Raw genomic sequence first — 22,376 nt, forward strand, 5'->3', positions numbered from 1 at the left:
AAGAAGACAGTAAAGGGAGGTTTGTGGGAGAGCTTTCAATCTCTGCATGCTACCGTCATTCATCCAGCAGGGTGAGAGTTCCCCATAAACCTTGTATTGCTCCAGTTCTTTATTTTCCATTGGCACATATGTACTGCTGAAATTTAGGGCATGCTTTAAATGGGAGCAAAGGATAGCACAGGCAGTGTTATGATTAACAGCTCTTTTCTTTTAAATCAGAGAGGAGATATTCCAACTTGGGCAAAGCCCAAGGGAAACATTAATTTATCTCGAGGGTGACTTTACTCTATTGAAGGTTTCTTGTTGACTTTAGTGTTTAAAGCGTCTATACAAAACCACAATGATACAGGCAGTACATTAACTGAAAATTAAAACTATATTTGGAAAAATACATTTAGTTAATAACACAAAGGTCAAAGAGGCTTTATGAGAGGTGGGCTAATACTGCCAACACATGTCCATTTTAATATTTTTAATGATTTCATTCTGGCCAGGCTCACGCCCTTTGGGATTTGCTTTCTGCAGATACTCATGTGGTTGAGTTTTATTAGCACAAATGTGTGTGGAAAGCACATTTCAAAATCATTTGTGCAAGGATTGGTAGAAACTACATTTTACATTCACACACACAAGTTTCTGTGCTAGAACAGAGGGAGGAGGGTTCAGTGTTAGGGCATGCTGCTAGCCTTGGACTCAGGAAACCTCAGTTCAATGTTCTTTGCTGCCACAGATGTTCTGTGTGACCTTGGGCAAGTCACTTAGCTTTCACGTTTATTTCAATGGGAGTTAAGCACCTAAATAAGTTTGAGGATCTGGGCCTTGGTCTCCCTATGCATCACTCCCCTCTCTGGAAAATGAGCTTTATGTTACTGTTGTGCCCCACAGGGGGTTTGTAAGAGTAAGTACCTTCAAGTTGTGAGATGGTTCGCTACTGGGGGGGCTATATAAAATATCTTAGCTGGAACTGCTTCCATGCTCATCCTATCAAAGAAAAGCAGCATGCAAATTATCTCACTAGTCGCAGCTAACCAGCATAGCTCAAATAGCAAAAAATAATATACGATAAAATAATCATACCAATCCGGACGTAGAGTAAAAACAAGAAAAGAAAAAAGTCTCTTACGTTTGAGGATATTGTGAACTCCTCACAGATACTTCATGCACAGAAAAGGAGGTTAATTCACCATCATATATGTCGTATGTTAAGAATAATTCACTCAGCTCGCAGTATTGCACATATTCATTTATACTGAATTCACAAAATGCTCATAAAAGGGGGAGTTTAATAGTACCAGCTAGGGAGAAAGTTCATGTGGCAATTGTTATGTAAACTTTCCTTACATAGCTCTGCTGATACACTTCAGCCCTGCCCTGCGCACCCTCTACACTCCAGAGAAGAGATTTGTTGATCAGTTCATGGTGAGCACTGCAGTGGTTTTGTGATGTGTAGGAACTAGGATTGGACTCAGCCAATGTATTTTCACCTGTGGGGTAGACTAGAACTGGAACTTATGTCTCCTGGTGGAAAATGTTGGTGCACCATCCTGCTGGCCAGACCCGATTTAACCATCCATTTTCCGTTTCAGGAACTTTATTTGTATGGCAAAGCAACAGTTGCTGTCAGCACTAATCCACCAGCTCTGGGTGCCCATAGCAGGGCTATGCTGTCTCTCCTGTGTTATGGCCCAAGGGTGACTCAGGCTACAGAGTGCTAGGACACTCTGTATCTTCTCCGTAACTATGTGCACTTTCTCTCCCTCAGTGTTCCTGGCTCCTCATGCTCCCTGATGCGCTTACCCTCCTTCTCTTGTATTTCTTTGCACAGGGTGACTTTAGAGTCCCGCACTTCGGCAGTCCCCTCAAATACTCACACCCAGCCACCCCTAATTCCTCATCCCCCTCCCTCTCTCAGGCCATCAGGATGGGGCAGAGACTGAGCTCCCTATCTGCCCTTCTCTGTCCTTGCTTGTCAGCGTCACCTCCTCTAGCTTTCCACACCAGCGCCTATGGCGCTTCACAAACTGGTGGTGGATGAGGGGTGCCAAAGAGGGTCTCAGGCAGATGGGGGGGGGGAGAACGTGGTCCTGGGGAGGGAGATGGCTGGATCCTTCCTCATGTCAGGTTGCACAAAATTGTCAAGGCCCAGCTCCAGCCCTGCTTTTGCCAGTCAGGCGGTATATGAGCAGGTCTCATGTGTAGCACATGGGGGACGGGGAGGCTAGTGATGGGCTGCACACGGCTGCCCCCACCCCTCCCAAGATCTGCACCAGCAATGCTAGCAAAGGGAACTTGGCGCCGGGCACGTTAAACTGAGGCCTGCACCGCCCCACCTGCATCAGTGTGCCACAGTGCTGGAGGCACTTGTGTCCCAAAGCCCCCTGCATGCACCCCAATTCCTCCATATACCCCCCCCCATGCACCATGATACTCCCATATACCTACCCTCCTGGATACCCCATGTAACCCACCCTCTCCACATTCACCTGATCCCCTCCCCATACCCATCTATTTCCAGTGCCCTGCAGGTATCCGGGCGCCTCACAACCCTATGATGCTCCTCGGTGTCCCCCTGCATGCATCCTGCTACCCCCATATGCACCACCCCCTGCATGCCCCGATACTTCCATGTGCTCCACCCCCCTGCTTGCACCTCGATATCCCCATATGCACCACCCCCTGCATCTGCACGCCGGGCCGATCCGCGGGGCTGCCCGCAGCAGCCGGGCTGGTCCGGGCCCCTTTAAGAGCGGCGCGGGGCCGGGCTGAGCCGGGACGGGGGAGGCTCCGCTGCAGGCTGGTGCCGGAGCCGGGGCTGAGAGCCCCGCTCGTTTCCTGCACCAGCTCCGGGCGGGGCTTTGCTGCGGCTCTAGCTGGGCGCCGAGCCCGCAGCTCCCCCCGGCCAGGCCGCCCCCTGCACCTGCACGGTAGGGGCGGGTTGCATGAGGGCAGGACCCGGCGCCGACCAGGGCCCGGAGGGGAGATGGGGCGATGGGGCAGGGGCTACCTGGGGGGATGAGGCCCTGGGGAGATGGGGCTCTGGGGGGTACCGGGCAGGGGGCAAGGACCTGGAGGGGAGATGGGGCAGGGGCTACTGGGGGGGATGGGGTACTGGGGAGATGGGGCTGGGGGCAGAGGGGTGGGGCATTGGGGGAATATCAGGCAGGGGGGCAAGGGTCCGGGGGAGGAGATGGGGCAATGGGCAGAGGTCACTGGGGGAATAGGGCATGGGGGGGTGCTGGAGGAGATGGAGATGGGGCACTGGGGGGGGCACTGGCAGAGATGGAGAAATGGGGGGCACTGGGGAGGTGGTGCACTGTGCAGAGGGATGGATGGGGTACCTGGTAGGCGGCACTATGCAGGGGGATGGGGCACTAGGGGGGTACTGGGCAGGGGGACACCAGGGAGGGATGGGCACTGGGGGGAGTAATGGGACACTGAGTACTGGGCAGGGGGTACTGGGGGAAGAGATAGGACACTGAGCAGTGGGCAGGGGGATGCTGGGCAGAGGGGCATGGGGGTACCAGGCAGGGGCACTGGCATAATTTGTGAGTGTTGGGGCTGGTAAGAAGGAGCATGGGCATCCATTGGGGGAGAGGTTGCTAGGAGGTCTGTACAAGTCTCCAGAAAGTGCCTTGGCCCCAGGGGCAGGGTGGGGGGAGCTTGCGAGACACTGCTGCTGGTTCCAGAGAGATCAGAAAGTGAGACAACCATGCCTAGACACCTTCAATCTCTTCCCCTTGCCCCTGTAAGAGCAGTAGGTTTCTCTGCTCTTGCAGGTGTTGTTCCATAGGGCGCTGTCCTGCGCTGGCAGGGAATGGGCCAGGTTTAGGGCTTTTCTGCCTCAGCCTTGGGGGACTGGGAATTCCAGATAGTCAGATGGATCAATGTGCACCTTGAACCCTGCAGATGCCAGAGGATGGTGCCTGTGACTTATTGAACGATACAAGGGTATTTTATTTGTCTGGCTTTCATCATCCAGTTAACCAGCTGCTGTTAAAATCAGCACATCAGACGGGCTGATAATGATCTGTCTGTATCTTCATCCTGCCACCATCACCATGGCGTCTGAGCACTTAGCACAAGAATTTTTACTTGTTATCTTTTATCTTAATAAAATTATTAATTCTATAACTGATCAAACCTGGCACCCAGCATCCCCCCCATGCCTGATCTCCACCCAGGGCTGGGCTGCTGGCGTCTGCCTCTGCTGACGGAGGGTTCGTCCCCATTGACAAATTATGGAGGTGCAAGCTGGCAGGAGGGAGCTCTCTCAGGTCTTTTAATTATTAAACTCAATTATGGTGCCAGTGTACCTTGACCTTGTGAGGCTGCTTCCAGCTGAATGCAAAACCACTTTGGCTAGATTGCAGTTCATTGCAGGGATGGGGCCCCTCTGGGCCTGTACTGTCTGCCTCTGCTAAGGTGACATTTATTAGATTCTATGGGAGTGTGGATGTGGGGATGTGTGGTTTCACATACTCTCACACTTGCAGGAGAAGAATTGTACATGCCAATAACAGTTGAAGAATGTATTTAAAATGGAACTGCAGACAGACCTCTCAAATGGATGTGCTGCTGTATGAGGCAGCATAATTCACAAGAAGTGAGCTGTAGCTCACGAAAGCTTATGCTCTAATAAATTTGTTAGTCTCTAAGGTGCCACAAGTACTCCTTTTCTTTTTAAGAACAAAATGGTCATTCTCTGAGTCCAGAGTGCTTTCTGGAGAAGCTGCATTTTCAAATCCATCTGTCTCCTGCTGCTTTTCTTCTGTGCAGGGCACCCTCCTCTGGCTACACCGAATCCTGGGTGGCAGGGCCAGAACACTGATGATCCAGGCAGCCCTTGTCTCACTCCACTGTGTTTTTCAGGGTTCCTCTCATCTGAGCTAGAAAGGTAGGTAGTTGTATATAAATCCAAGCTCCCCAAAAGGAAATTATAAAACACACTCTTTTCTGTTTGCAGCAGCAGGGGGGGTTGAATTGGGGAGGAAGGATTAATGCATCATTTACTGCCATCTCAGACAATTACCCCAGGCTGGATAGCAAGCCATGTATCTAGCTATGTGTAAAGCCATGGTATCTGTCCAGAGCACAGCTTGCTATGCCTAGACACTTGTACAAAAACAAAATTAGAAGCTCAGTTTATTATTTTCTTGGGTGTAATTAATTTTCTACATTTAAACTCTCGCCATCTCCTCTATCCTGCAGCTTTGTTGTATTGTTTCCAAAAAACAACATTTAAACTAATGTGTAAAACTGGAGTGGCTGGAAGTGCTGTGTACTTTTTAGGCTGTTTTAGAATTTAGCTCTCAAATTTGAGAAGGGTGAACCTTAAAGCTAGTCTGACCTTCTATCTTTAGAGGCCCTGGGGCTTGTTCTTGAACTCTGAGGATTTGGCCTCAATAGTATGTCTAGCACTCAATTAAAAGAACTTCTGTGAGCAGACCATGTCCCTTTAATAAACATAATGCATAGTGTAGTGTAGCCCCATGGTGTTCTCATGCCTAGTGAAAGAGACGGGGACAACGTTGACTGACTTGCTCCTGGAAATGAATTTCTTTCCCTGTGTTACTAATAACACTTTTGATAGTTGGAAGTGAAAAATAAAAACATTGATTTTTTGGTGTTTAAGCTCATTGCTGCTTCTTTGTGTGTCTCTGCTAGGACAATAAAACCCAGTTTCCCTTCTGCTGAGCAGGTTCAGTTGCATGTGGCCGAGTGATTGTAAATAGCAGTTTTCAGTGGAATGTTTTAAAATTGTGGAAACGTTTCTATTGGACGGAGAAGGCTGTTGAAATGCTGGGCCACATTTAAGTTGCCAGTGCCCTTTAATGTATATAAAGCACTTCCGCAGTCGCATTTGGAAGGTGCTAAAGATGGGTGAAGTATTTCTCTCGCTTGTCTTTTTAATTCAAGTTAAGCATCCCGACCAGGTACTGGTGGGCTTAAAGGTCTGATTCTCTGTCCTCGTGCTTGGTGCAGGAACTGGGGTGCAGTTGCAAAGATGCGTGTTACCATTTAAGCTCTCTGTCCAAGCTGACTGAAAGGCAAAATGAAAACCGACAAGCTGATCTGTTTTGAGAGTCTCCATTGCTCGCCCTAACTTAGGTACTTATATGGCCCCATTACCCTACCCTAATGTCTATCTACCATAGCATGGCTGCAGATGGAGATGAAAGTTCAAATCCAAGCAAATTATTTTTCAGTAAAATTAAAAACAAAATTTAAAACCAAATAAAATGAAAGCCAAATCTCAATGATCTGATATCACCTGTCTCAATATTTATAGCTGTTCTGGTGAGGCATGGTGGTCCCATGACGGTGTGACTAGCATGGTACATATTTATGGACTTTCTGAAGTCAGGTGAAGTCTGTTTCTCAGTGCTTCAGAATGATCTGCACCCTGTCTGTGTTAGTTCATTTCCATTTTAGTTTTTTGGGCGTTTCTTTTATTTTCACTTGATGTGTTTCATGTGGTACGATTCTGTTTGTGGTCTGAGCGTGAATTACCACCGGTAGAGCACATTCGTTATACAACACAAGAATCCTTCCTGGTAGTAGTCTTGACTGTGGAGGAAAACAAAGAGGCCTGAGGGGTAGGGTGGTCTCTAGGGGATGGGGCGCTGGTTTTGAGCTTTGCAGCATGGTCTAGTCCCTCCTCTGCCACTCATCTGCTGTGTCTCCTGGGTAAATCACTTATTCTTTCTCTGCTTCTTTCGCCTCCCACCCTCATCTTTTCTCTGCTGTAAGCTGTGTGGGGAAGGGACTCACTATGTGTATGTGCAGTGCCTAGCAGAGACCCAATCTCGGTTGGGGCCTCTTGGCACTACCATAAGAGACGGATTAAATAAGAGCAGTGGGTGCATGGCTATGAGAGGAATTAACTTAACTTTGTGTTTGCTTTTTTTTTTAATTGTAACCAACCTGGCTTCTCACAAGGGAGTTTGTGTAGCTTGCAGAAAAATACTGTGACCAGGGATCCCTGGAAAAATTTCTAATGTCTGGATGAGGACTTGATCAGATGAAGAGCCTTGATGTCTAATTATATCTGTTTAGATCAGGGCCCTAGACTTCCTGCTAACGTACTTGATATCTGAGAGACAAGATAGGTGAGATGATATCTTTTACTGGGCCAGCTTCTGTTGGTGAAAGTCTGAGAGACAAGATTTTGAGATTACACAGAGCTCTTCTTCAGATCTGACTGGAGGGATGTTAATGGGCCACTTCATCTTGAAATTTTTTAGTCTCTGAGATGACACAAGTACTCCTTTTCTTTTTGTGAATACAGACTAACATGGCTGCTACTCTGAAACCATTCATCTTGAACGGTCCTTTGAACTATGTGTTAACTACTTATGCTTAAAGCTATGTTTTAATCACCAGTATTTTTAGTAAAAGTCATGGATTGGTCACACAGCCCGTGACCTGTCCATGACTTGTACTATATACCCCTGACTAAATCTTGGGGGGGCACTGCGGGTGCTCAGGGGGAGGGGGGGCCAGCGGCCCAGGACCCCTGCTGGTGCTGGGGCAGATGCGGTGCTGGTGCATGAGCTGCTCAGGTGGCCCCCGGGCCAGCCGCACCGACCACTGCAGAAGTCACGGAGGTCCTGGAAAGTCACAGAATCCATGACAGACTCACAGCCTTACTTATGCTAAATAATCTGTTCCACTTTGTAGTTAGCTGTGACCCTCTGTTTCCTAGACCTGTGTGGTAATCTCAAAAGCTTGTCTCTCACCAACAGAAGTTGATTCAGTAGAAGATATTACCTCACCCACCTTGTCTGTTAACAGTGTTGCCAATTCTCATGATTTTGTCATGAGTCTCATGATAAATATTGTTTTCCTTAAAGCCCCAGCTCCTGGAGTCAAGTGGAAATGTGGTAGTTTCAGCCTTCATTCTTAAAGAAAAAGTAAGCTTCAAAATGTGACCCCAGTGCACCCTAAAGTGGAAGACACCTCAAAAAGTGGAAGGCAAATAAAAAGAACCCCGAATCTATTATTTTTACACAATCTCATGACTTTAAAACCAATCTCCTGATTTTTGGTAAGCCTGACTCATGACTTTTGAACATTTGGGGTTGGCAATACTGCTAATATCCTGGGACCTAGAACACTACAGACAGACTTTATATCTAGCAGGAAAATTTCTACTGCTGTTGTCCTACTGGCCTGTGAGATCAAAGGGTTAATTTTCTGAAACTGCAGTGGGGTTCCTGCATTAGTTTTCACTTTGTAGCTTGTAAAACTTACTGGCACCCCTCCCTTATTTAAATATTTTACACTGTTACTGAAAGGGATGCTGTCAACCTGGCATCTTTTAAATGTCAGTTAAATTTTCTGTTTTCTGATCGGGATCCATTTCTATAACATATATTGGACTTTTATTTATTTATTTTTAAAATTAAGAGTGAAGGTCTTTTCTCCACCCATGCTCTCCATTTCTTTCTTCCCCCCCCCCCTTGCCTTTTCAAGAAGGTAACATGACCAAACGTGGTGAGGTCCATCCCTCTTCCCAGAGTCTCTATGCACGCTGCTGTTTTCTGCTTGCTGCCCATTCGCTTTCACTTCCAGTGTTCCTGATAAACACTGGCAGGATTTGGAGGGGCATGCACTGCCAGCAGGGCTGCGTATAGGCACAGGGCTGCCTGCTGCACAAAGTAAACAAATGGACAAAAATCGACAACAATATTTTCTTCACTTTCTTTCGGTGAGTCCTGTTTAGAGGTGCTCATAATAATAGCAGGTACAGTCAATAGCTATGGATGGGTAGATGATTTTTGTTTTTGCTTCTTTAAGAAATAAAGCAACTGATCTGCACGCTGGCTAGAACCATCTTCCATGCTTTGAGCCTTCAGAATTACACATGCTTCCTGTGTGTCTAGGCCAACGCTACCAGTTGAGCACTATTATCACGTGGAAACAGCAACTGGACAAAACGAGCTCCTCTGAATAGGAATGGTGACAGATTTCAGCAAAGAAGTCTCTGTTTCTTTTTTAACTTTCCCAGGGCAATATTTTAGCTCAGCCACAACGTCTATCCCCAGGCCCGTTGTTCCCACTGCAGGATGTGGACCTAGCAATCACTATTCCTGTTGCCATTAGCACAGCACTTGACTAGCAGAAGCGTTAACACTTAACAGACCTCAGGACTTTTCCAAGGCAAATGCTTCCTGTCGGTAGTTTCCTCTGAAATCCTGGTCAGGGCTGTCTGTACAGAGTGTGAGAGACCTTCCTGCTGAGAGGTACTAGAGATGGATTAAGCTCCACCCTTGTGCCAGGGAAATCAATCCAGGAAGAATCTCTTTCCTCCTTCCAACCTGCCTCCCCTCATCTCGATGGAGATGGTTCTGCAGACTGTAGCTGTGCCGACTAGCTCCCCAAACAGCCAATTAACTTGGTAACTTTCCAGGGGCACCCAGGAATAGCCATGTCCTCAGCCAGCTGGGCGCTCTAACCTCTTTCCTATCTCTTTCCTGCAGCACTAGCAAGGAGACAAGCAGCTAAGCATGGTATCCCCAAGAGCAGGTGGCTGCATGAGAGGAAAGTGGTACCCATTGGGGTTCATTGGCATCACTGCCCTTCCCGCCCAGAGAGAGCCGCTGTTCCAAGAACTGGAGAGCAGCGGCCAATAAATCTCTTGGCTCAGGACAGCTTGAGGCTAGTGACTAGGCTGTTAATGGGCACCTGTATACTGTGGTGACGAGCACAGTGTAAAAGCCTAAGTGGTGAGCATGTTGTCTAGGACCCTGTCTATGCCAGGCCCAGCAGTGTGGTGGCACTCATGGATCAGGACAGATGTCATTAGAGGGGTGAATGAGCTGCAGGCTAATCGTGCTGTGCTGAGGAACCACAGCTCCTGTTGAATGTTGGTCTGTTTGTGACTGGACCTGCAGCCCTTCATCCCGCTGAGCTGAACGGGAACTTTGCCTGCGTAAGGATGAAAGGATTTGGCCTGATGTACAGAGCAACCTGTTCCCAGCTCCGTGACGCTCTCCATGGTACTATTTCCCCGCCCTCCCATTTGTCTGATCTGATGGATCTTTGAGCTCTTTGGGACAGGGACTGTCTCACCCTAAATGGAGAGCCTAGCACAATGGGGCTCTGACCCCCTCCGGGGCTTCTAGGCACTAGAACTACTAAGTTCTATTAAGTAATAGGGATAAAAACACGCGAGTTCTTTTCGCCCTACAGCCACTTCATTGGGAGCAGCTCCACGGCTCCTAAATATCCTACTGTAGACCCAGCCCAGCCGTTTATCACATAGATTTCTTTCTTCTCTCAGCTGGGCTGTTTTCTTTGCCATGTCTCTGATCTGAGAAGGGAAGGGATTTGGGCAGCTGAGGCAATAATGGCTACAAAGGCTTTTACCGTGTCCTCCCTTATTGATAAGACTGTTGTTGACTTAACCCAGCACAACCCAGTTCCAGTTTCTCTTGTGGCTCCTGCAACCTGTATCTCCAAGTGCTCTAGAGTGAAATAGCTCTAAGGGCCCCACGCTGAGTGTCCATCTCCCTTTGGTTTTTTTTTTTTTTTTTTTTTTTTTTTTTTTTTTTTTTTTTTTTGAGGAAGGTTGCAGGCAAGTGATTTGCATCTCTGCAGGTAAGGCCCTAAGTTAAAGAACAGTTCATAGAGGGAGAGGAGGAAAAAGAGAGATGAATAACAAAGAGAAGCCTGTTTCCTTGTGACTGGAGAAAAGGAGTGAGCACGTCCTGTAATACTGAATTTTGGTAAGTGCTTGCATGCTGTAGCAACGGCTTCTGTACAAGAACCCAGACAGAAATGGGGAAGAAAAGAGAAGGTCAGGAGTTGGACTTGAGAAGACTCTCTTACCAAGAGCAGGTTTCAGAGTAGCAGCCGTGTTAGTCTGTATATGCAAAAAGAAAAGGAGTACTTGTGGCACCTTAGAGACTAACAAATTTATTTGAGCATAAGCTTTCGTGAGCTACAGCTCACTTCATCGGATGCATCCGATGAAGTGAGCTGTAGCTCACGAAAGCTTATGCTCAAATAAATTTGTTAGTTACCAAGAGCAGTATGGTTACATGAGGAGCAGCCAGGAGACTGCTGTTTCATGAGCAGGGTGGGGTGGGATTGGGGCAAATCCAGGAGGATTTTTAAGACTGAAGAGAACAATTTTGAGAAGGATCTTGGGATTGTTGTGGGGTCAGGGGAACACACAGAGGATGGGGTAGAGTGGAGTGATTTAAATCAAAATTATTTCAGTCACTGACTTTAATCATGACTGAAATTAGCAAGCCAGAAACCTTGATTTTTATTTTTTTTTAAATAATTGAATTTAATCTTGTTTTGCGTTTGTACTTTAGTTACTTTCCTAAAGAAAAATTAATTCTTAGTGATTGGTATAAAAGTTAAAACATTGACTTGCAACCAAATATAGTCTTTACACTAAAAGTGGTTCTTTTTGGTAACTAGGCAAATGCTCTCAGTGGTTTTCAACCTCTTTTTTTTTTTCATTTGCGGACCCCTAAAAAATTTCAAATGGCAGCAGAGCCTGTGGAGCCTCAGGGACCCGCAGACCAAAGGTTGAAATCCACGGCACTATCTGTACACAATTATTTAAGCTATTCTATAGCTCAGCGTACACTTATTCAGATTTTTAACTTCTGTGTTTTGTTTTGTTTTTTTAGTCTGTTAGAAAATGACAAATGATGCATTTCTTATTTTGCTGGATTGGGGTGTTTGTTTTTATTTGGGATTTATGTTAAGATGCCTTAGGATGGTAACCAAAATTAAATTACAAATATACAACAACAGCATTTTTATATTGTCTTTATTAGTTAAATGAAACTTCCTTAAATGTGCTGCATACATAAGAAAAAGGCTTCTTGAAACTGCTTTTGCATTTTAAACTGATCGATTAAACAAAGGAAGCGTTTCTGATCACTCTCCTGTCTGTTCTCTATAGGCCAGTTTCTCAAAGGTATTTAGGCCCCTAAAGATGCAAATAGGTATTTTTGAAAATCCCAGTAGGGCGCTAGCTGCATCTGTAGGAGCCTAAATACCTTTGAGAATCTGGCCGCATGTCCAGGTGGTGGTATTAATTTGGGGGATGTGCAGGTGCAAACACACTCACCTGCCCTAGTTGCTGGGGAGCGTATTTTATAACACGGCCCTGGAGTCGGTGTTGGGGGTGCAGGCTGGGAGGGCCCCAGCAGCGCATGGCTGGCATGGCATGGAACATGGCCGGCATGGCTCAGTTCCAGGGCTGGGCCAGCTTGTTTAAACACCCTCCAAGCAGAGGCTGAGTCAGGGAGGCGTGTTTCCTGTTAGGCCGTAGGCCTTAGATGGGGTGGCTTCCCAGCAGAGGGCAGGGTGTTGGGTGCCCATGCCAGGTGCACTCTGATCTGGGGGTGGGCTCGGGGGAGGCGTCCCTGCACGGTGGCCAGCCCGCATCCCATCCTGCACCCCCCTGATAACCTCATTGCTCCCTAGGGGAGCACACCCCCCCAGTGTGAAACCCAGTGCAGTTGTTTGTCTGTGCTGGGCACATTGTATGTAGCAACCCTAACTGCTTCGCCACAGACTTGGGTTTATTGAGCTGAGCGTCCTGCAGGTTCCTGGTACATCTTGTAGCTCATCTCTTGTCACACACCTAGAAAGAAATACACAGTGAGGGGCTGTTTCCTCTGAATCCCCGTCTGGGTTTTACACTGTGTGCCCCATCGTGTCGTGCACGCAGACCTAGAGCAGAGAGCCGTTTCTCTTGGCGTGTGTTGTACATGTTACAAATCCCTGTCTGCACAGTGCTAATCCACAGCAGCGTCCACTTGCAATGAAGAGGTGCTCCTTCCTTGTATGGGGCATGGCTTCAGCAATTCAGAAAGCCAATTCTGGGTGCTACGCCTGGAAGTGGCACAATACACACAGTTCCTGCTCAAAGGTTGGTTTCATATTGGGGACAAGCTGAGGTTTTTATCAAAGCAGAAAGAATTGACACACCCTCTGCATAAAGAAACGTAGCCACAAAGCCGCACTGGGCCACCACGAGAGCAAAGGCAGTCTGTCTGGTCTGTTTCTGGGGCTAGCAGAACAGCACAGCCTGCCTGGAAGCAAGGCAGGATAAGGGATTTATGAAAAACTGCCAAGTACAATGAGCGAGCTCTCGTACAAGGAGAGATTAATACAAGTGGGATTATTTCTGGCCTGATCCGGTGAAGCTTTCCTCCGGCGATTGGTCAGGGTGAAATCATTAAGGCTGCTCCATGAGTACAGGACTGCACAGTTGGTCCCTTAGCTTGTAAAAGGGGGAAATCTGAACTGGGGCGAGGGGTCTGAAATAACAGATGTGCCAGTGAAGGCAGGTTGTCTGCTCTTTGCTGCTGTTTTGTGGTCATCTTGTTTCCTCCTCTGTGGCCGGAGCTAAACTTCTCCGCACGCCTTTCCCTGTCTCCAGTCCCAGCCTCGTTTGGCGCTGTTCAAGTGTCTGGTGTGTCTGACAACCTTTGCTTGTGTTTTCTAACTGGCCTCTCTTCCCCTGGTGCAGGGACGTTCTCCCTCACGCTGGCTCCCTCGGTCCCTGGACAGGTTAATCCAGTGAAGTGTGCTCCCCACGCCAGGATGGCTGCTTTTTAAACCTGCCCTGGCGCTGTTGGCCTCCCCCAAGCTCAGACACAGCTTTTCCTACCAGTTGCCACCTGTGACATCCAGGTAAAATCCATCGCCTTGTGCAAGGGTGGCCAACTTGAGCCTGAGAAGGAGCCAGAATTTACCAATGTACATTGCCAAAGAGCCCCAGTAATACATCAGCAGCCCCCCTTCAGCTCCCCACACCTCCCAATCAGCTGTTTCATGGTGTGCAGGAGGCTCTGCGGGGGAGAAGCCAGGGCATGGCAGGCTCGGGGGAGGGGGCAGGAAGGGGTGGAGTGGGGGCAGGGCCTGTGGCAGAGCCAGGGGTTGAGCAGTGAGCCCTTCCCCCCGGCACATTGGAAAGTTGGCGCCTGTAGCTCCAGCCCCAGAGTCGGTGCCTAGACAAGGAGCCGCATATTAATTTCTGAAGAGCCGCATGTGGCTCCGGAGCCCCAGATTGGCCCCCCCGGTTTTGTGGTTTGCAATAAATCTTCTGCTAACTAGCACTCTCCTCTAACAATGCCATGTGTCTGGGTTAAACCCAGGAGCACCAGAGAACCTGGTGTTCTGTCCCTGGTGTGTCCTGTACAGCTGGGATGCAAAATGAAACTGCTTCTCTGATCTGCTCTCAGCAGCAGGTGCTTTGCTCCCTCCACCCCAATAATGATATTATAAGAGCATAACCTAGCTCTTGTTTATCGCACACTTCATCCACAGACCTCAGCCTGCTTCCCAAAATCCTTATCCCTGCTGTACAGATGGGGAAACTGAGGCACAAGGCTGGGACGTAACTTGTCCAAGGTCACCCAGCAGGCCAGAGCTCTACCCACTAGGAAACATTGCCTTGAGCCCCCCCCCCCCGCCCAAACAGCATTCAACTCCCAGCATCTGCAGTTATCTCACTGCTTCCCCACCCACTTGTCACTCGGGTCAAGTCCTTGCCTAATTTAGGTTGCGACCCCTCGGGTCAGCGGTGGTACCATTCTGTTTGCCTGGACTCTGCTTTGCACCCCAATAGTACTAGTTTAATGACTGCATGGTTTTGGACCTCGCCTGCCCCTCAGCTGCCCCTCTAGGGGGACCCATCTCCTCCACAGTGTTTCAGGGCCATTGCTGAGTAACAGCCGGGAACGTTGGCCTCAAATGTTTGCTTTGCACCGCGGACAAGACACGGGCACTATCTCAGAACAGAGCCAGGTCCCTGCCTGAAGGAGCTGGCAACCCAGCTCAGACACCACCACCCCTGGGCAGGCTGGGGAGGGTGTTGCTGGCAGTCGGTGAGCTCTTGTGGGCAAGGCTTGGACTTTCTTGCCTTGCAATAGCACCTGGAGTCCCCACCCCGTTGTGCAGGCTGCTCTGTAGTCACGTGGTGAGAGACTGTCCCTGCTCCAGAGTTTGCTGACAACAGCCACAAAGATGAGCAGGGGAATGGCGTGTGGAGGGATGAAGTGACTACCCAGGTCCCAGCTCATGTCACATGGGCCTGAGCGCAAGAGATGGGGGGGGATTATTCTCCCCAGTTTCCAGAGTGGGAACTGAGGCTCGGAGAGCTGATCCAACACGCCCGAGCTGGGAATGGAACCCAGCTCTCCTGAGTCCCAGGCCGGTGCCCTAACCATAAGGCCGTCCTCCCTCCGCATTGCTCAGGTGGAGCAGAACCACACTTGGGATGTCCGGACATCGGCTGAGGTAGCCTTGCCAGGCAGGAGCCGGCCAGCCAGCATGGTCCCTTGTGAAGGTGTCTCTCTAGTGCGTATAGCTTGTATCTGGGCGTCTCTTCCATCCCACCCCTGGAGTAACCCCGTGAGTCAGTGGTTAGGGTCTGTTCAGTTGGACACGCTTCTGTCCTGCTTGCTCGCAGCACCACTTCGCAGCTGTGTGTTGGCTTCTGTGGCCTGAGCTCTGCCTCCTCCCCTGGGTGTGAAAGGCAGGTCCTGGCCCCAGGTGGAGGTTTTATCAGCGTTTGTCAGCTGCCTGCTCCACATCCTGCTCTGCAGCGCCTCCGTCCCCCCTTTGCCTTGCAGACATGGCCTTCCCACGGAACCAGAAGCTGAACCTCTTGCGCCTCACCGTGCTCTTGATCGTGGCTTTAGCGGGTATCAAATTTATCTTCCGAGACAGGTAAGACACTTGTCTGCAGCAGGCTGCCCACGGAGCCCGGGGTAGTGCTGGGGCCAGTCCCCTGGTGCTCGGAGCTGAGTTCTGTCTGTCCGGCCCCAAGGCAGCTCCTTAGCTGAGCTAGCGTCCGTATGCCCTCACCCCCCCGTCTCTCTCGAGCTCTGCACTGGCATGGCCAGCTGAGCCTGCCACATGCCTCTGGATTTGTAACCAAATGGTGGGGACTGGGATCTTGCTGCTGCTCCCCGGCATCTCTCACTGGGTGCTGGAGTGTCCTGGGTTCCCATTGCTGGGCCAGCTCTCCCTAGAGCGTACAGACCTGTAGATGGGGAGGAGGGTCCCTGTGACAGAGAGCTGCATCTTCCCCAGCCAACGTCCCAGTCTGCCAGCGACAGCAGGCACTGGAGACTGTGACCCATTCCCAGGTGGCCTCCATGAGACTCTCCTGCAGAGCACACGCTGGAGGGCACAACCGCAGGGCAGTAGATTGGACTGTTCAGCTCAGATACCCTCCAGGGCCAGCAGCTGTTCTTGGGGGCGGTGGGGCTGGAGCAGGGCAAACCCCCTTTGGCGTAAGCAAGGGGAACTATGTGACTCCAGGAGCAGGTGGAAGCTGCGCTCACAGCCCTGGAGGCTGATGTCCCTGCCCGTCTCCAGAGCAGATGCTGTTGGGCTTTCCCCAACACCTTCTCTCCTGGCAGAGCCCCTGGGGGCTGGGAGGGGAAGTCGGTATCTGGGGCCACTCTGCTGAATCTGCCCACAAGGGAGCCGGTGCGTCGGGACGCTGAAAGTTTCCAGCGGCTCTGTTCTGCATGCGCAGTGTTACCTTGGATCTGCACAAGCACATCAGCAAGGACAATGACTTTTGGGGAAAGGCTGGAGAGGAAAAGGAGGAGGCCAACCCGCACAGCCAGGCCTTGGAGCTCTCGGCGGTGAAGATAATACGTCCAAAGGAAGACACCAAAAAGCAGCTCTCCAAGGACTTCAGCACCACGGAGATGAGGCTTGTCCACCTGGACCTGAAAGGAGCCGCGCCCAAGGTCTCCTACTTGGAGCAGGTGAGCAGCAGAGGGTTCTGGGATGACACTTGTCCCCTCTCTCCTGCCCCGTCCCTGTCCTGCTGGGCTGCAGGTGGGGGACATCCCACTTGTTATGAGCAGGTCCTGTGGGCGCCAGAGTTCAGCCACTGGCTTCCAGTGCTCGCAGAGAGCACGGGGCACCTTCCTGCCCTGGTTGCGTGAGCCTCTCTCTGCTTCGTGGTGGCTAAGCAGAGCAGGGGGCAAGGGACGGGAAGAGCTGGCTTCGGAACTGTGTGAGCATGGGATGTTGCCCACTGGCCAGGGATCTCACTCTCCCCCCTCAGAGGGATGTTACAGAATCTCTGTGGCCGCAGTTCAGAGTGAGAGAGACCCGTGGTAGCCCGGGAGCTCTGGGTGGCTGACTCCTTTTGCTGCCCTTGTGCTTGCCTGGAACCCATGCAGCCTGGCATCGAGCCCTGCTGAGGTGGGTTTCTAGCCAGGCAAGGCCATGGGCTCTTCTGGTGCTACTTAGCCCAGCTTCATGGAAGCCAGGGGAATTGCACCCATAGACACCCAGGCTCAGTCTGACCTGTGGTCTCTGGCCAGGAGACTGATTGGCGAGCTTTCCGTTCCCCCCCGACCCCCGCTATGCTCTCCAGCCTCAGCAGGTCGGCTCATTGCCTTGGGCATTTGCTCTCCTTGCAGGTGTTCCCACTTCTCTCCAAACTTGGTGCAAATGGAATCCTGGTCGAGTACGAAGACATGTTTCCCTTTAAGGGTGAGCTTGAAACCCTCAAGTCTCCATACGCTTATAGGTAAGATGTTGCAATGGGCACGAATGAATCGGAGCGCTTTTCCACATGGCGGCGGGTGAGGGGGCTGGAGGTGACAAAGGAGGAAGCATTTGGCTGTGTACTTTTGTATACCTAGCCAACACAATGTGACCTACCCAGTGCCGGAGGGTCTGCAAGTCTGGGCATGGCCCTGCTGGAACAGGCCTCAATAAGAGCCCGCTGCCTGCCGCAGTTCTGAGCCCTCTGGCTGTGCCCGCCATTAGAGCAGCCTCCGTGTCTGTTCTTACAGTGTCTGTGTTTGGGTCCCAATTTGCATTCCCAGTTTCTCTCCATATGGAAAAGCAGTGAGGCAATGAGCAGGGAGTGACTCTGAGCTGCACCAATGTAACTGTGCTGCTCTGGGGACGTGCTCGGGTTTCCTAAGCTAATATGCAGCGCTCTGAATGTGGGTGTGTAGTGGGGCAGCTGCCCCGCTTTGGCAGAACGGGTTAAAAGCAGCCCTGGAGAGGGCTGCGGCTAGGATAAAAGGAGTGAGAGCGGCTGAGGGAGTGGCTGACCACAGGTGTGGCCAGCTCAATCAGGGCCCAGCTGGCCCTGATAAGAGGGCTGGGGGCCAGGAGCTGAAGGAGTCTCATGCTAGCCCTGGAGTGGGAAGAGCTAGCTGCCTGGGAGCAAGGTACCTGAAGCAGAGCAGAGCAGAGCGGAGCGGAGCGGAGCAGTGCTGGGGAAGGGCAAAGGAAATTGGGAGCTCCAGCCTGGTGGGCTCTGGCTGCAGGCCTTGGTGAAGGTACTGGGGCTGCAGAGGTGCAGCCCGGGGATAAGCAGAGGCAGCTGGTCCAACCCCCTTGCCAATGATGAGTGGCCATGACGCTGCAGTGTGCCCCCAGGGAAAGCGGGCTAGATGATGCCTGGCAGTAGCCACTGAGGCAAGGTGGGCTTAGAGGGTTGGGGGTTCCCCTGGGAGGGGAGACCCAGAGCGTCAGGGCATGGTGGTGGGGCAGCACCCCAAGACATGGGGCACTGGGGTCCAGGAGGGACACGGGGCCTGAGGCCGGCGAGACACTAGTCAGCAGAGGGTGCTCCGGAGCTGGAGTTGAGCTAATTCCCAAGACGACCAGCGGGAAGCGCCGCGGCGGTGAGTCATCGCTCTGCTACAGGGAGTACCCGACTCCTCCTGTCTGTCGCGCAGCCCTTAACGCCGCCAGTGCCCCGAGCCAGATTTAACACTCGGGCATCGGCGTGTTGGGGAGTCTGCGAACGGCCTGAGTTTGCCAACCAGCATCTGCAAAACGCAAAGCCCTCTGACCTCCGATTGTCCCTGTCGCCCTGCAGTGAAGATGACATCGAGAAGATCCAGCAGCTAGCAGCGCTCAGTAAGCTGGAGGTGGTTCCCCTGGTGCAGACTTTTGGGCACGTGGAGGTAGGCGTTGATCTGGACTATTCCGTAGGGGCGGGCTGAGAGCAGCTGCTCCTGGCCCGGAGAGTGAAAGGCATGGCTGCCATCCAGATGGCTTCAACTGCCTCCCAGAAGTGGGGTGGATCCAGGTGCTGACATGGCTGGTACCGAACACTGCATAGAGCTGAATCTCTCTCCCCATCAGGCAGGCCTGATGGTCCACAGACCAGGCCCCACCCTGGAGCTCTCCCCAGAAAAGCTGCATTCTCTTCTAACTTAAACCAGGCTCACCCAGGTGTTACTGTGTGGCTTTAACAATTACTGCACACCCTGAGTGGCTTGGCTCTGGATGTAGATCTGTTCAGCAGTAGATGAGGGTGGGGAAGGCCTGTGATGGGACCTGCTTAGGGGGGCACTCTCCTTGGGATTGTTCTTGCAGGGTTTTGTTTGTGGCATTTGCAACTCTCCGTCTTTCAGGGAGCCAGGCGAGTTCTCGGTGCTCGCAGATTTTCCTGGTGCTTACTCTCCCTTTGTCAGGGGGAGGAGGGTGATAGTCCATTGCCCTTCTTGACTGAAAGCATTTAAAGGGCGCTAGATATAGATCGTTTTTTTTGGGGCTCTGAACAGGCAAACGTCTCCCTGACCGCGGGGACCAAGTGTCATTCTAAGTCTGAAGCGCCATGCCTACCTGTGGGGCTAGGAACCCACTTGTACAACAGAGCCACTCAAGCCAGCGTCACACCAGAGGGACCTCCTGTGAGGACCAGGGTCTGTGAGACACCGAGTGCTCCAGTCTCCCATGCGATGCCCGTTGGCTGCACTTAGGCACTGAGCCAGGGGCTGTTTCTGTGGCTGCTGGGTTTCCCTCACGAGTGTCTGGCTCCCCTGTCTGTTGCTGAGTGAGGAATCTGCTTCTCCTGAAGGTGTCTCAGTCTCTCTCCTCACCCTGCCACCTCAGTCTCCTCAACCCAACAAGCTGACGTTGGTCTCTGCCCCCAAACTGGGAGGTAGCTGTATGCTGGCTTTCCTCCAATGCAAGGGGGCAGCTTCCTCTGTCTTGTGCCCCCTTGGGGCAAGGAGGGAGCTGGCAAGAACGCCATCCATGGGTCCAGCTTGGCTCCACCGCCACATCAACCATTCATAAACAACTGGTATTTGCACGGGTCTTGACAGTGAGCCTGGTGGAGGCTCCTGTGGACTCTGAACTGGTGCGCTCAGCCCGGGGCATTCAACAGGGAGCAGGTACACCTCCCACAGACCGTGCTGATCAACCCCCCCGGGCATGTGGACAGGGGGGTCCCCCTCTTATTGGCCCACGTGTCCCCATTGTGCAGCGTGACTTGAGCTGGACAAAGCCCCTTAAAGCAGACCCGTGACTTGCGTCCCAGTTACGCCTTTCCCTTGCAGTCAAACCGCTCTCTTTCCAAAGCACAGCGTGATCTGCCTGGGGTCCAGTGGGGCTGGTTTGTGCACGGTGTGGTTTGGTGCTACGTTGGGCTCACACACTTCCTTGTGACAGTTTATCCTGAAGCATGACAAATACCGATACCTGCGGGAGGTCGAGCGCTTCCCCAACAGCCTCAACCCCCACGTCCCAGACACTCTGTCCCTGCTAAAGAGCATCCTGTCGCAGGTGATGGACAAACACAGACACTCGAGCTGGATCCACATCGGAGCCGACGAGGTAAGTGCTGGGGAGGCTCCTGTGGAAGGCGTCCCATGCTCTCTACTCTACCTCCTGCTGGCTCTGGGCGTTATGGGGTGTGTGTGTGTGTGTGTGTGTGTGTGATTTGTATTGCAGTAGCCCCAGCTGTAGATTGGGACCCTGCTGTACTAACACAATGACTGCCCCTGCCTTGACAAGCTTACTGTCTAATGGTCTAAGGAGGGACACAGTAGACAGACCCCAATTCTAGGTGCAAAGTCCTCTGCAGTTTAAGATAGCCCCTCTGGGTAGAGGGAAGGGAAGAGGAACAAAACATCTGGAGAAGAGGCTTGCAGAGCTACTGCACCTTCCATCACACCGAGCATAGCTTTCAGTGGCTTCATTGCAGGCCCTGTAGCAATCTGGCTTCTGTTTACAGACCCCAAAGTATTTCCAACTTTGCATACAGTACCAGTGAAATTTAGCCCCCTGTGGGGTGCAGGGTAGCAGCTCTTTGGTGCCCGACACTGGATTGGGAGGAGGTGACGTTTTTGGCCAAAGTACACGGGGACAAACTCTTGCATGTTAAGCGGTGTCCCTTGGGTTCTCCAACGACTCTGCAGAGCAGATGGGGCCTGGTGTTTCAAAGCATCCTGCAAAGGTCCCATGAGCAGTAAAGTGCCTATAACTCATTTGCCTACCCTGCAGGGGTGAAGGGCTGAGTTGACCCAGCCTGCGTGTGAACTCGGGATTAGTGGGGGAGAGTTGAGCTGTGTTCCAACCCAGCCGGCTACTTTTGCCATCCAGGGTTGCCCCAGTGAAGAGCTAATGTAAGCTATGCTTTCTTGACTCTTGACTGTCTAGATATTCTGGTAGGGGGGTTAATTTTTTTTTTTTTTTAAACGTACATGCTCTTCCGTGTTTACATCAGCAAAGGCTAGTCAGAAGTGTGCACTTTCGCTCCTGGGGAGCTAGTTAAACAGTCTCGATCCAGGCCCGAAAAAGGTCGGTCTGTCTACTCAGACAAGCGTTGGCCTTGTCGGGGAGAGCTCCAATGTGGGGGGTGATCCTTCACCCAGAGGAGACGGAACTGTGCCTACAAGTTCTTCGGAGAGCTTTCCTCTTCCACTGTCATCACCTCTCTCTGTCTGGAGTTAGGCTCAACCAGCTGCTCACGCTGGGCCAGCTTGGTGACACTGGTATAATTGTGTGTATCATCCGCATGTTGCTGGCACTTGGGTCCGTCTTGTCTGATTGCTTTGCCTAGTTGCTGCACGTAGCTGTTGACTAGGACTGAGGAGAGGCCTGATCATTGTGGGGCTGCACTGGGGAGGGGTCTGGTGCAAGGGTGCCGTTTCCCATCATTGCTCCCTGGGTGAATCCCTTTAGGAAGGACGTAAACCTTGCACACTCTTCACTCTATGCCTGTTTATAGAGGCTATTAAGCTTCTGATCTTAACAATAGTTTCCCTTCCGGTAAATCCAGGTCTTTCATCTAGGGGAAGGGATGGATTCCAAGAACTGGATCAGCCACAACAATGGAGATGTGGGGAAGATGTACCTGAATCACATCAAGGAGGTTGTGAACTTCATCGTGAACCAGTACAAGGGACTCCAAGTCCTCATGTGGGACGACATGCTGAGGAAGATCAGTATGGGAGCCATCCAAGGTCAGGGTGGCTTTGTGCTCATCTCCAGGAGCAGTTAGTTGTAGGGGATTCCCTAGGGTGACCCTTGCGTATGTCTCTCTGAAGCAGCATCCCAGTTGCACCCTCATGGTGCAGCTGCCCGGAGGGTACCTGTAATGCCCCCTG

At 51.3% G+C, this 22,376-nt stretch overlaps 1 protein-coding gene across 8 annotated transcripts in view; it reads left to right on the forward strand.

The window, feature by feature from the left end:
* The first annotated feature begins 2,773 nt into the window (after positions 1-2,773).
* LOC119862962 (hexosaminidase D-like) overlaps positions 2,774-22,376 on the forward strand; it is a 31,711-nt gene continuing 12,108 nt past the window's right edge. The window contains exons 1-10 of one of the 8 annotated variants that reach the window (XM_043493774.1): positions 2,774-2,924; positions 4,777-4,894; positions 13,508-13,671; positions 15,238-15,328; positions 15,615-15,711; positions 16,529-16,766; positions 17,433-17,542; positions 18,854-18,941; positions 20,437-20,601; positions 22,049-22,232. In XM_043493774.1, coding sequence (XP_043349709.1) covers positions 15,313-15,328; positions 15,615-15,711; positions 16,529-16,766; positions 17,433-17,542; positions 18,854-18,941; positions 20,437-20,601; positions 22,049-22,232 — 898 coding nt within the window. In that variant the 5' untranslated portion in view covers positions 2,774-2,924; positions 4,777-4,894; positions 13,508-13,671; positions 15,238-15,312. Of the gene's footprint in view, positions 2,925-4,776; positions 4,895-13,507; positions 13,672-14,848; positions 14,868-14,893; positions 15,329-15,614; positions 15,712-16,528; positions 16,767-17,432; positions 17,543-18,853; positions 18,942-20,436; positions 20,602-22,048; positions 22,233-22,376 lie in introns of those variants that run through there. The other 7 variants (XM_038420532.2, XM_038420534.2, XM_043493775.1 and 4 more) reach the window with 7 other exon arrangements.

Source organism: Dermochelys coriacea, chromosome 10 (genome assembly GCF_009764565.3).
Source record: "Dermochelys coriacea isolate rDerCor1 chromosome 10, rDerCor1.pri.v4, whole genome shotgun sequence".
Taxonomy (NCBI): domain Eukaryota; kingdom Metazoa; phylum Chordata; order Testudines; family Dermochelyidae; genus Dermochelys; species Dermochelys coriacea.